General features: G+C 36.3%; 1 protein-coding gene across 2 annotated transcripts in view; it reads left to right on the top strand.

Annotated features, from left to right (window-relative positions):
- Window positions 1-14,773, top strand: part of KCNN2 (potassium calcium-activated channel subfamily N member 2) — a 76,756-nt gene that overhangs the window by 44,428 nt on the left and 17,555 nt on the right. For both annotated transcript variants that reach the window (XM_026059891.1, XM_026059892.1), the window contains one exon: window positions 7,369-7,510. In XM_026059891.1, the coding sequence (XP_025915676.1) occupies window positions 7,369-7,510 (142 nt within the window). The remainder of the gene's footprint in view (window positions 1-7,368; window positions 7,511-14,773) is intronic.

Genomic DNA, 14,773 nt, shown 5'->3' with positions numbered 1-14,773 from the left:
AAGGGTTTTACATTTCAGAAAATTGGAAATATTGGTAGTAAGAAGTGGTTCTTTTAAAATGTCTGGAAAAAAAGATGACTTAAAATGTTGTTGTTGTGTCATGCATTGTATATCTAGGCATCAGCTTCTGGAAGAAGCCTGTGTAAGACCTTAAATTTTGACATTGGCTTTAATATAACACAACTACATTTGATTGCTAACATCCATGGTCCAATGAAAAACTTTTTAATGATTTTACGAGGAAACGAATAACTAAAACATGTCTTTGCTGTTCAAAAAGAACTTTGAGGTAGAGAGTAAACTTTTTCAGACAAAACATGTTTATTAGCTAAAAAATGTTGTGTTTGGATTGCCCCAAAATGCAGTGTTTGTTTCAATATTTTGTTTTAATCTTCTTTACACTTTTCATTTAGAAATTCAGTTTTATTTAGTTTTTAAGCCAGGGAAATACATATAATTGGAACATAATATTCTAAACTAATTTAAAAGAAGAAAAATGTTTCAAACTTTATCTGGTTATAACTGTTTATTCCAATCCACAGTAGGAAGAAAAGAATTCCTGTCATCTCATCTGTAAAAATTTAATCTTAAGCTTTTTAACAATAGTTAAAGTGGAAATYAGAAATAGGAAAGATATCTAATTCAATCTCAGCCATTGCTGGTAGAGTTAAGTCCTACAAAACATGTAAGGAAGATCTTAACTTGTTATAAGTTGTCATAGCTCCATTTCATCCTAGGAACTATTTCATCCAGCCTCAGATGTGCTCTGTTCTGTGTTTGTATTTACTGGAAAAACAAATTAGTCTCAGTGAGTTAGAAGCTACAGAATCGGTGTATTTGTTGAAATTGCTTTGGGGGAGAAGTTGATAAATATGCTTAGCCTGCCACTATATCATATCCTTTCTGGGGGGACCACTTAGGATCACAAAAAACTTGTATTCCTCCAGAAAAGAAAGTTAATGGCATCTTAGTGGATTGCTGTCTGTTACAATAGTAAAAGGTTCCCAATCATTCTACGTGTAAAATTGATCCAGACAGAGTCTCCTTCAAATTCTTTCACATTTTTTCAAGGCAGGTGAAAATGTTTTTGATAATAACAGAACTGAGATGGTCCAAATGCTCTGGAAAGGCATGTGTGTGACACACATTTCAGGCAACGCTAGGAACTGCCATCCCAACATTCAGGATTACACCCAGTGTTCAGACCAACTGCAGCATCTTTGGTATATCCAGATTATGCTTGTAGCCAAATGTCTTCTCCTGGGGTGATGGGAACTCTTTCCATCTCCCAAGGCTGCACACGGGTATACCAATTTAGATATACTGACTTAGTGGAATATCAGCTCTCTACAGCTTCAAGAAAACAAGGGAAAACCTTGGCCATTTGAGACTGAACAGAAGTTTGGTACCCTTTGGAAAAAAATAGCAATTAGTCTTTATTGCTCTACTAGCAGGTTACCTGTTGCCCAGGCATTGTGAGGTGGATCTCTGAAAGCAGCTAGAGGTTTAAATTCTTTTCTGTCTGCTTGCTTATGTTTAAATAGCAATTTATATTCAAGCATAATGATGTTTCTTTAAAACATGCCATCTCACCCTTCTGTTTCGGTGTTGATTTCTCTATCTCCTCTGTCATTCTTTCTCTTTTAGACTATTCTTTCTATCCATCTTAGTTAACATAACATAAATGCTAGTTATGTAATTGTATTTAATATTCCTCTTTGGGATTTGTTAGTTTTCCTTTTCCATTACTCCACAAATATTCTTAATTAAGAGAAAAATAATTAACATTTTAACCCCTGCAGAAGCAATCCAAACTGTTTACTTACACCTTCTCTCTTGGGTTGGGTTTAGAATTGTTACAGTTGTGAATCTCTGTAAAATCCAGACATTTGCCTTAGTATCTTGCACTTCCATGAAGCCTTTTTTGTGGCAAGAACGTTTTAGCTGTTGTTTGTAAATATTTGGGGGATGTCAGGAGATGTGTTAGAAAAAAAGAGGAGTGACATCTGCTTCTCAAACCATCTTTCTGATCCTGAATCCACTAAGGTAGGTACAACTTCTTCCATTGACTTCATTAGTCTCAGAGTCGGGGCCTCTGTTTCATCTTTTTTTCTTTTTTCTTTCTTTCTTTCTTTTAAACAAGAGGAAATGAAAAGGAATAAAAGGACTTGTCTGTGATTGTCACTATATTAAAAGAAAAAAATCTGCCAGTATCTACTACCTAACTAAGACTAAAAAGGCACTTAGTAACAGAAAGGCTTAATGCTGTGGGAGAGCTCTAATAGCTAGTTAGATCAATCAGTGTCTCAACTGAGTCTTGACAAGAATCTTATTTAATGGGCTGAGCCTGTTTCCAGCCATTATTAGTCTAGAAGTTTTTAAGGCTTAACAAGACCAAACTCAGCCTAGATTGGCATTGTATTGCTAACTGGGAATTTCTGTATGATTACTATACAAGCAGTCCATTTTCTTCCCTACAGAAAGGGTGATCTTTTCAACTTATTTTTTAGTTCTTTCCTTGAGTTGTCCTGGAAAGCAAAACCAAAGAGTGCAGAGTTATCAGAAGCTGTCTAAGGAGGCAAAATAAACTGCACTGAAGCTGCTAAGTGTGAATAAATGCATCAGTGGTTAAGTTAATGTTATATTTTATTTCTTCTTACTCATCACTTTTTAAGATGAATGTGAATTAGATGTCAGGATTAAATCAATGGGTGATAACTGTGTGCAACTAAAAAGTAGATGTTGTATCAGTTAATTGAAACATCATCAAATATGAACATAATTCTGAAGGAAAACAATACTGAAAATCATACTGAAAGTGAATCCAGAAGAAAAGGACTGCTGTTTGGTGAGGAATCTGGAATATTGCCTTGACAACCCAAGCCACTGCAGTACTGTCAGTTGAGGAATATATTTATGTCTTCTTGAGCTGAATGGTGAAACTCCCACGCAGTTTGGCTTGAGGAGGAATCAAGTCATTCTATTTTTGCACAGATCTAATCATTCAGCTGTTTTTTGGCTTAAATTAGAGTAGTCTCAGGACTGATATATGCTGGTTTCTGAGAACCAAATAGTGACTTTTCGCAGGATGAGGATTGTCTGGAGAGTAGCATGTTCTAGCTCTAGTACCACCTGCCTGCTAGCACTTTCTTTACTAGAGAAGAACAGAAAAGGTGATAAATAGGACTTATGCCTGTGTGGCTTCAGCCAAGGATTTTCCTGCCTCAGGGGAATACACTGCTATTCTAAATGGCCCTTTATTCTGTTGCTGCGTGAGGCTGGATGTGATCCAGAAAATCAGCCTGTTCATAGCTGCAGTTTTAACACAGTAAATATTAGCTCTTATCTTCTATTTTAAGTGGCTCACTGTGTTTCTAGTGCTGGTTTTTACTGACTGAGAATTGTGGGCTTTATGTAGTTAAATAAATACTTTTTTCCAGTGAGTCTAATTAAAACAACAGCATCTTTATCAAAAATAAAAATAAAAATCTCAAACTAAGGATTAAGGCTATAAACTAAGGCTTAAACTAAGGCTCTAACTTTGGAATCTGGTTGGTAATGACTGGATTTTATTTTGTGTTGAACTTGTTTTCTGAAAAAAAAATAAAGTTTCTTTTTTTTCCTAAAGCTTTTGGTTTGTTTTTCCAAGCTTTGCACAGTGTCTATGCCAATTAACTGTATATTCTTATCAAGTTTGAGAGCTCTCAACTGTGGAGTGAATGGATAATTTAGGAACATTGTAGTTATGTTCTGGTGTTYGTTACATCAAAGTTGGCTTTCAAAATCCAGCCAGAATGAGGAAGTGTTTGTACTTGTTGATGGCTGCTTCATGAAGACAGTGAACAAGATAGCTTTGTTCTGGCTAGTCGTGCGGATGGGTTTTCTCTTTACTCTAATCTCAATTACAGTTGGCTCTGTTGAAGATAGTCTCAATACTGAACTGAAAAATACAGTGGTGTGAATAACTTTTTTTCTCAAGCCTTCTGGTGACTTGAGTGCAACACATTAGAGCTGGATTAATGGAAAAACTTGGGGAAGTTTAATTGCCGCTTTTGTGTTTTATTGTTCCCTGGAAAAATGGAAGAGTCTTAGGATTGTGATATATGTAAAAACAAGTTGGAGAGATAATGAGGAATTTTTCCCCTCTCCCCAAAGCAAAGTCATTTAAATGTCTCCTGTGCTCATTTTCAGTAGCTGTTCCCAGAGCTGTACAAATATGATATTGCCATTTCTAATTTTTAAGAAATTCCTCTTCATGCCTTCYTTTTTTGATATAGATGTAATGATTCTTTACTTGATGGTAGACACAGTGTAGCCAAAATCAAAACTGCTAAGTTCTGTTGTTGCCTCCACTCAGGTCAAAAGAAAAACTCCCCTGGCTTTTCTAGTTCATGCTTGAATCCTCAGTGATCATACTAGATAAATACATAATGAAGCACTTGAAAATCTATTCAAACGCTCCTGTAATGTTATGGAAATCAGAAAGATTTAGGCATGTACCAAAATTATTAACCACAGAAATTCAAAAATCATGAGTCAGGGTACAAAAAAAAAAAAAAAAAAGTTGACAAAAATAACCTTCATTCCTGTAAGTTTGTCTTAGAAAGTATGAGATTATCAGGACAGTAGTCTCCCTTTCAGGTTGTCTCTGTTTTTCTTATGGATTTTAAATGTGAGAAGTTAGTCTTTCAACTTCCTCCATGCAGTTGTGATAGAAAGGATTTTTTTGATGTTGTTGAAAGATGAAATTACGTTTTAATTGCCGTGCTTGAGGAGGTAAGCCCACAGAGTATTCTTTGCACTTTGGTCACAATAAAATCATAAGTATTGATGATGATTTAAAAATTAAGTGTACATATCATTTGTTTGCTGAACTATAATCTTAAAATCATAACCAGATGAAATATTCAGAGTAGGAAATCCAAAAGAGCTGAGCTAACAAGATAAAAACATTTGAACAGGTCCYTGAAGTGCGCTACTAAATATGGATGCAGATGGCTTTAATGAATATTTCATCTAAGGGACCCTACTAATTAAAATCCACATCTCCAATGAAACTTAAAAAACTGCTGTTGATCATTGTGCTTTTTTAGTGTAACCCTATGTCACCTTTGTTAAATGATCTGTATATAGATTGAGTTCTGTATTTTCTGGAATAAAAAAAAGGGGATCCATAAAGACTCCATTATTTTTACACTGTATTGCTCAAGGTTTGAGAGAGAGGTTTTGGCACTCTTTATCTGAAGCAGGTATTTATTTCAGGAGCACAGTAATTTGTATTTGAATGTTCTGTTTTCAGTCATATCAACATTTCTAAAGTTATCTCCATGTAGGGCTGAAATTTTCCTAGGATGTAACAATTTGGACATTAATGTAGGAAAAAAACCAAAAGCATCGCTTCCTATTTTCATCTTTGCAGGTAAATTGTTTTCTGTCTGAAATACAGAAGTGGCCAGGTTCAGAACTGAAACATGGGCATTATAGAAATGTCTTTAAGTATTTGTGTAAGCATTTATTTGTATTTAATTGAGTTGCCAGCTTTAGAGGATCTGTTGTGGTTTTAGCTCATTTCTGTGAAGCTTATCCAAAGCCTATGGGTTATGGCACTTATGTGATGTTCTGAAGGAACTTGCATGATACATGGGCTTTCTTCTGGCCTCCTGAATGGGATGAACACATCTCTCTCTGTGCATCCATATATTTCATGCTCTTTAATTGCAAAGTTCATTAAATGAAGACTAAAACCCATAACATTTAGTACAGCATGAAAAAAAAAAGCAATGCCAGATCTCTTTGTTACTGGGCAGAGCTCTGTGGTAATGAGTTAAATTGAGCTTGCTGTTGTTTTCGTTCCTACTCTTGTCCTTGTCTTGTCCTTGTTGTGKTTATTGCTGTTTGTGCCACTGTCATCCTTAGGAGCTCCAATGGCGGACTGTTATGGCATTGTTCTAGATGCTGCAATAACAGAACAAAATATGTTCAGAAATTTGTATAAATTATGTGAGAAAGACCACATTGCCACCAATGGAGAGAAGAGTACAGGCGACCAGTGGAACAGTTTGGGTTGCAATGATCACTGTAGTCTCTGGCAGTCAAAGAGTTTGTAGGTCCTTGTAACCGTCAGGGCATAGGTGAGACTTTGAAGAACAGAATGAAGATATTTTGCAGATACCTGCAAGGAATATCTTGAAAGTGAGAGAACAGGGAATTTCCTGAGGCTGGTTTTGTGTTTACTGTGCATTCCTGCTCCATCATTGAGAGTGAGGTCTGGAAAGGAAGAAAACTGAAAAAATTATTTCAGCAGTGGAAAGTGGGTTGCTTATGGATTTCTGAGCTAATTCCTCCATGGTACCCTGTGACCCACTGTGAGACACTGATTTGGGGATTAGCTAAAATAATACCCTTGAGGATCCAACAGCATAGATAACTAATCTGAGGCTTCACAGTAGCTGCAGGGGTTATTGCAATTTTGAGATTGTCTCTGTTGCAGAGCTACTCTGTATCTGGGAAGCGAAATTGCATCTACTTTAATCCTTTAGGCCTTTCTTCCCACAGAGAGAGTGGTAACAGCAGGTTTTATCCATAAAACATGTCCTAATGGCTTCTCAGCTGATTAGGTCTATATGTAATATGAAGACTAGATTATTCATTTGAGTTTGTTTTCTTTAAAGGAGAAAACGAACATATTCCATTAGAATATTAAAACTAACACACCAAATGGCRCATCAGAAAATTGCGTTTAATAGCTGACATTAACACAAAAGGGAGACTTTCTTATTTTTAAGGTGACGATCTTGTGGTGATGAGGAATACAATAGCATACAGTTTATTTATCTTGAACATGCTGAAGGAGAGTGAGGATCCTAGGTTGTTTAATTCAGCATTCATGTGCCAGTTTGTTATTAGATTTCTGATTACAGAGTTACATTTAGGCCGAGGAGATGGAGATCTGCTCTGCTCTCTGCTTGCCCACACATCCATCTCTGACTTCCATATATGCCTGAGACAGCAGGATCTGTAGTAGACTGATGTCTTATGCAACTGCAGAGGATCAACAGAACTTGTACTCCCCCATGAAGAGATTCTATTCAAAAACAAGGTTTCTGCTATTTTAATAATAACAGAATACAGAAGTATAAAATGTCATGAGTATCTCTGCTACTTGTGCTATTGCTGTACCTTCTGTTTCTTTACTGCTAATGTCATTGTATTTGAATTTTATATTATCTCTTATAATTGCTTTTAAAAAAGAAATAATGGCAGAATATAAGAAGAGTTGGATCACCAGTTAGTGATATCCCTTTCTGACAGCACAAAAATTTACTACAAGTTTTTGTGATAAAGAAGTTGTTTTCTTTTTCTTTTCAGGTACCATGATCAACAGGATGTTACTAGCAACTTTCTTGGAGCAATGTGGTTGATTTCAATAACTTTTCTATCCATTGGATATGGTGACATGGTACCTAATACATACTGTGGGAAAGGAGTCTGTTTACTCACTGGAATCATGGTGAGTGTTCTTGAATTTATTTACTGGATATGAGATTAAGTTTGCTGGAATTAGTCCCAAAACTCTTGGCTGTCATAAGAAAAGCTTGCGGAGTGTATAGGTTTACTTTCACCACTCCCACAGTCTCTCATTCCACATTACGGAACGGAGGGCTTTCATCCTCTAGAGGTAAAATGAAGAGCTGTGTAACGAAATACAAAGAAACAAATTCCACCCTGATGTAATTTGCAGCTTCAAAATCTCAACAGAGTCTTTCATTAAATGTTATGATGTCACATTTTCTAGATTATCTTTGGACATGTGTTATTGGACCACTAATAATAACGAACCTACAGATCTGACACTTGCTTCTTAAGATTAAGTTACTTACAGGCACAGAACAGTGGTGGTGGCTAGTGTGCTTAAGCTTTGTGCTTGTGCATAGTTTTCTACATTATTTCTTATAAGTCTAATACCATACAGTCCATAGGCTTCCATTGCTCTAAGTGGTTTTATGTAGTGCCATTTTCATTATGRGTTTTTGCTAACCATTGATAAAATGCAGCAACTGTTAGTCCATACATATTCAATACATATTTATTAGATGTATCTTGTGTCTAATTTCAGTTTTTGTGTATTGCACCATTTGGCCACAGGTGCAATTTGGCAGGGAGTAGGACAATAAATTACTATGTCTGGGAAACTTCTGTATATCTACAGTAAATTAGAAGTAATAGAGCTCCTGATCCTGCCACTTCTGTTTGTGTAAAGCTCCTGTGTAAACTTCCCTGTGAGTGAGAAAAACAGGATGGGCATCATAATATAATATATCTGACAGTAATATATATATTTATTTTTGTTTGTTTGTTTGTTTGTTTGTTTCTGCTTTCTTATCTATTGATCATAAAAGTAATGCAGCTCAAATATCTACCTTCTATTAAACAGGTATATTGGGATTATGACTAAAAAAAATGGTGGCAAAAAGGTTCTTCTTTTTAACAGGTGTTTTAGTAAATCCGTTATTTATAAAAATATGTATGTTATGTTCAAAGAGTAAAATAGATCAATACATTCTTTTATTGTTGAAGATTTCTTTCCAAATGCTTCTTTTTTTTTAATTTTTAACATCTGACAGATTTCAGGTCCTTGACCTTTATTGAGGACTTTTAGTGCATTTTGGTGGTGGTGGCACATGCATGTCTCTTTAAATACAGAGTTTTTAATTTAGTTGGAAAATACAGGCTGAAGAGGAATGACTCGGAAGGCTTTTCTAAAGGCTGGTGACTAAGCTCAAATCTGCCATCTTCTGGGGTATTTGCCTTCGTTCCTCATTCTCAGAAGGATTTTGATGCCAAAGAGGATAAATAGTGCCATAAATTCTTTAGGAAAAGAGGAGAACAAGTAGCACATATTGCCACAGGGATGTGCAGAAAAGGGACACCACTCTGTTATAATGCTTTTCTTCTTCTCAGAAACCATTTAGAAGTAAGAAGCAAATGCTTTGGGATGCAGGTATCAGATCATTATCCCTTCTCATTACCATCTCTGACTAGATTTTTCTGAACAAACCCAGAATTTGGCTGGTTTATCTTGCACTGAATATGCACTCAAAACAAATTGTTCAGCGCTCTTTGGCATTTTCAGTATGAAAAAAYGTACGGCAACAGAAATCTTAGGTGTTTCGAATCCCTGCAGAAGTGCAGTAAGAATATTAGTATTGATACAAATCACCCATGGGTTTCACACTGCTACCGGGTTTATGTTGATGTAAATGACATCAGCATCTGGACTGGTCTTAAAGGTTTGATGGCTGTGGGTAGCCTATCTGATTTTATTACAATGAGAACAAGGCAAAAATAAAATCACAGAAATGCTCTCCAAATTATTTCAAGTGTTGTTTTACACACTGGTGAATGAACCACACAGAAGGTGAGATTATAAGCCATATTTGTCATTTTACTTATGATAGTACTGTTTGGCTTCTGGTCTAAAATTATTTACAGCAGTTGTTTCCATTGTTTTGGAGAAAAGCTTAAAGTACTGGTTAATGTATGCTACGTTTGCATATATAGCTTTACTTTTTCACAGCTGAAACAAGATCCCTTTGAAAATTTGGTTTGTAAAATGTACAGATGATACTCACCTTCATGTCTTTGATTTATTTTTTTTTCCCATGATTTAAAAATTCTGCAGCTACCTTGGAAGCACTAAGATTCTGAACACTCAGAAGTATGTACACAGTCAGAATCACATGATAAGGAGTTTGGGATAAATACCTAGAGAGACAGAAAACATTCTTGACAAAAAAGGGGTCAGGTAGTTAGAGTGTGATATTAGTTAAAACAGTATGGGAAGTCTTGACCCTTAATTGCATTTTAAAGGACATCAGTAATATTGCTTTGGTAAACTGTCATCTTTGACAGGAAAATTATGGAGCAAGGGGACAAATTCAGATGTTGAAATTAATGATTTCTTTTGGTAAAAGATCTGAAAGATATGCAGTATGAAATGGTGAATATATTAATGGAGTTTAGGCTGGAAGATCTGTTCAAAACCAAAAAGCTCATAGGTTTTAGATATAATTCTTTAAAAACAGCTACTCTTTTGAAACCTGTATAGTAACTAATTCATGTTTATTGTGGAAAAGATAAGATCCTAAAAGAACAGACTTAAAATTTCCATTTGCAGAGGAATGATTGATAGTCTAATTAAAAGATACACCAGAATAACTGTGAAATGAATATAACAAGTAAAATCAAACAGTTTGTGTGGTTTTTAGAGAAAAATGTAATTCCTTAGCATCTGAAGTAGCAAGTGCGTTGTTAGACCAGTGCGATCAATACCCTGGGAGGGCCTCTTTTGTGTCCTGACCCCGTTCACAGGAGAGCCCAGGTGTGCGCTGGCTCTCCTCCCACTTCTGCCTCAGGAATTGCTTTCTGTGGGATGGAAGTTGGATTGTGCAGGTTGAACCCTGCATTGGGCTCTAGCCAGGGAAGTTGACTTTATGCAGTCTGCTGACAGCACCAAGTTGTGCTAGTTGTTAAAACTGATAGCTATTGCTCTCTTGAGACATTGGTTCAAGTGACATGTTTTAAATTCTGCAGATACATACTCCTGGAAAACAGGATAAACTTTAAATACATTCTGGTGACACTAAAAGAAAAAAAAAGCACTTGAGAATCATTAAGAGTAGGCCAGTAAAGAAAGAACTCTAATTAATATATCAGAACAATTAAACAAGCAAAAAGAAAACCGTGAACCATTTGGCTTTTGAAAAAAGAGGGGAAATAGCAAAAGAATGTGTTCTGCCATATTGAACAATTTAATTTTTGATCTTGCAGAGCACATAAACATGTGAATCACTAATGAAAGTATTGAAACAGGGCAATACAGAGTTGGTGGCAAGAGTAAATACAGATGCTTTTTATATACTGGCAAGAGAAACTAAACTGGGTAACCCCCTCTAAATTACCAACCAGTGTTTTTTCTGATGTAACTTCACTTGGCAGCAATAGTAGACTATGGACCAGGTAGGCCATAAATCTAATAGTGAATGTGCCTGCTGCCCTCTCTACGCATCACGTAGGCACACAGATAGCAATGGATGGATGGAAATACGAATGCCATCTTCTGTATCAGAAGGGGATATGGAAAAGATGGGGAGATCCACACAGTCTTCACCATGCCATGCGACGCATCTGAACTTTTCTGTCCACCAGATATGCAGTGGTGGTCAGTGCACACCCCACCAGCCCTCACAGGTCCTGGTCAGGAGGCCAAGCTCAGCTACAGGTGCAGCACTTTGTTCATGCCACTATTAACATCAGTGGCACTGCTTATACATGGACAGTGTTTTCACCTGCTGAACTATTTTATAGCATCAGGAAAGTCAAAGAGGTTTGCCAAATTTTCCTTGCTTTATGAGTAGTACACTGAAGATAGCAAAAATGTAAAGAAGGATTGTGGAAACTAGTAGAAGTAAAAGGAAAAGCAAGCATGAGAAGCTATGGGAAGAGGCATTATAATTGACTATGGGATGGGAGGAATGAGAATGAATGAATGAACTATTAAAAATATATGAAGAATATGGAGGATATTGAATAGCTCCTTGTCTAATATGAGAACAGGGGGTCTTTTGGGCTCCATTAATAGACATTACATTTGGAATAAATAAGTAGAAATGCCTCTTCCTGCTACATATAGTCATTCTATGCAATTCATGTTGCAATTACTGAGTAAATCTATATTTATGGATAATTTTTACATATCTTTATGAGCTTTTGTAGTTATGCAAGATAAAATAATAGCAATACATCCTTATGGCTTCAAATACAAGATCTTCTGCAAGGTTTGAGAAGGGCTGTTTTGCTTTTACGTGCAGCATTATATGGGGAGCTAGTGCATTACTGTGTGGGGCAGAGTTAAGAATTGCCTTCCTGAAGAGCACTGCCAAGAGCAAGAAGCAGACTTGACAGAACTAGTAGATCAAAYCTATGTTCCTACGATAAAATGGATGAGTTGCAATTGTTGTAACTGTTCAATCACAGGCTGCACAGTGTGGCTGGCTAAAGCTTGAATGAAGATTGTTTTARATCAAGTAAATATCCTACAGGATTTTCATGTTGGCCTCATTGTTGCTGAAATTGCAGCTCAGATGCTCTTCTTATTAAAATGAACACCAGAGAGCTCATTAAACCTATGAAGGAAGCAAACAAATGTTGAAGGTATTCTTCAAGTTGTATCATAGAGGTGGGTAAGGAGGAGATTAGTTGTTTCTTCTAGAAAATTTTCAAGTAGCATCTTTTAACTCCTGGATCTGAACCCCACTCATGTAGGTGAGTAATTCTGTAACTGCAGAGTTAACATTGGCTGCAGATCTCCTGGGAAGATTCCTGAATAAAAGAAAAGGAAGGTAAACATCAGATTTCAGTGGTGATGTTTGAAAATTATTTTATTTTATAGAACTTTCTGTGGATAATGTACCAGAAGGTCATATATTATTTTGCATTGTAATGCCTAAAACATTGCGGGATTTTTATGAAAACTTCTCTTTACGTTGTTTAATTCTGTAGTTAGGTGCAGAAACATGGAATTGTTTACGAAACACAGAAATGTACTTTGAGTTATGCTCAAAGAGCTGAAAAGATATTATTAAGACTAATACACTGCCTTGTGAGTATGGTTGAACTGTAGAAGTGACTCAATTTTTTGTAATAGCAGTAAAAGGATAATAGATTGTATTGCCATTTGAAGGTTTACCTAGAACATTCTGCACATTTATCAAGAATCTGTAATATTTTTATCATTTCTTGTATCTGGTGGTAAAAGGTCAGAGCAATGAGGTGAACAGCTTTGTCAATGAGAAGCCTACTGGAGGAATTTCAAAAATCTAGAACACAGCTTGGTTTTTACTTCCCTGACAGTACAGGAAAATGTGAAAAGCCTTTCATGCAGATTGGTAGCATTTCAGGTCCACTTCTCAGCTATATGCTAGAATAGAATTCATTTGACTGTGAGAATTCGGTAATAAATGTAAGTGACCTCAGGGTTCAGAACAGTTTGTGTTTGTTCCTTCTAACCTAATACAATGTAAATGGATGATGTGTCAAGCAGAAACATACAATGGAGAAGACAGTTAATGATGCTTGAATTATTAGAGTTGAAACTAGTAGTAGTTGGGCTGGTCAGAATTTTTTCAGTTCCTTTATTACTGTTGTTCCAGCACACCAATTTGCCAAAATGGAAACTTTTCTCAGGAATGTAGTTACTTCTTCTGGATTGTTTTACGACTATGTCTTGTTGGGATGAAATTTTTAGATGAAGTAAAGAAAAATAAAGAAAAGGAGGAACATAAAATTACAAAAATGAAGTTAAATAGCTCCTGAGAGAGAGTGTGTGAGCAATCCCTGGGGCAGTAGTGGTTAGGGCAGTAAGCTGGACTGTGAACGAACGGCAGAGGCAGTCTTCTGTCTCCATTTGAATAAACAAAATCTTCTGGCAGGTGTAACCATCTTTTAGAATTGGAAAAAGAAAAAAAGCCCTCACTCAGAAGGTCTTAATTTCATCCCAATAGAATAGGGAAGTTTTTGACGTGTCAGAGGACATAGAAACTGTTTCCGTCTTAGATCTAATTAGGAATTACGGTTGCATTTCAGCAAGTTCAAAGGCAGTCAGTTACTGACTGGAATGAAGAGCAGTTCTCTCAAGATATCTTTGTTTACATAAATATGACTGGAGCAGAATGTTGTTGTAGGAAAACTTCTGCTTTGTTTTGAAGAAATGTAATTTGATTTGGTTTCATCTGCAATACATTTGGATTTTAATACAGTAATTGTTTTATACCTTTACAAGTATTCTCATGAAAGTGTTGTATTTACACTCTTGGGGTTGCATGATTTCCTGTGTCAGTCATTGGACAAGAGCATCATTGGTAGCCTCRTCCTGAATTATAAAACTAATGTTTCCCATCAGCTTTATAGGCTGTTCAGCCTGCCAGTTAAGGGAAATCAGATTTCACCTCCTTGTTCAGCAAAGAGGTTTTGCATGCCAGGCAGAACAATTTCTTCATGACTGTCACGATCTCCAGTGGGCTTTTCAGCTGTTATGATGATTGAAGGCTTCCCAGGAGTCCAGCCGCAGGATGCTCTCACTTCTTGGGGTTGTTCGAGTTAGCACTGCCATCATTTACAGTTTTACCTAGTGAAAGAGAGATTGGCTTTGTTTTACAAACCATTACTTCCTGCACTGTCCCAGGAGCCTTTCTCAGTACTCCTCTTGCATTACTAAAGAAAAAGAGTTTATTTCATAGCTATCACTCACCTGCCAGTACCCCTTACTGCTCATCTGCTGTATTATAGAAGTTGAAATGTTGCAACCAAATTCTAGCTGTGGTACAGACTTACAAACTTCACTAAAGACATTAGTAGCCAGGCAAAATATTGAATATATGGAAGTATAAATAATGCAAAACTATTTTAGGTCACATTTTTGGCTGAGATAGTATAGTTTTTGTCCTATTACTCGTCCTACTTTGTTTCGGTGTTGCAAGATTACATCTCTCTCCCAGTAAACAACGACAGATGCAAAACCACACTTATATGATACCATTTCCATAGCCTCTGTCTGTCTTATGGATGGATTCCTCCCTCAACTTTTGCATTGCTTGTTTTGGAGACTTTTTTAGTTTCTTTTTTTTACGTCAAGCAAGATTTTTCTATTATTTCTTTTYTCCTCCCTGGGTGGTCCAAAAAGTCCACCTTCTAGAGAGCCAAATGAGCAGAGTAT

This window comes from Apteryx rowi, unplaced genomic scaffold (assembly GCF_003343035.1).
Source record: "Apteryx rowi isolate R43461 unplaced genomic scaffold, aptRow1 scaffold_161, whole genome shotgun sequence".
NCBI classification, from domain to species: Eukaryota; Metazoa; Chordata; class Aves; order Apterygiformes; family Apterygidae; genus Apteryx; species Apteryx rowi.
The sequence above is the reverse complement of the archived record's forward strand: the minus strand, read 5'-3'. Positions and strand labels throughout refer to the sequence as shown.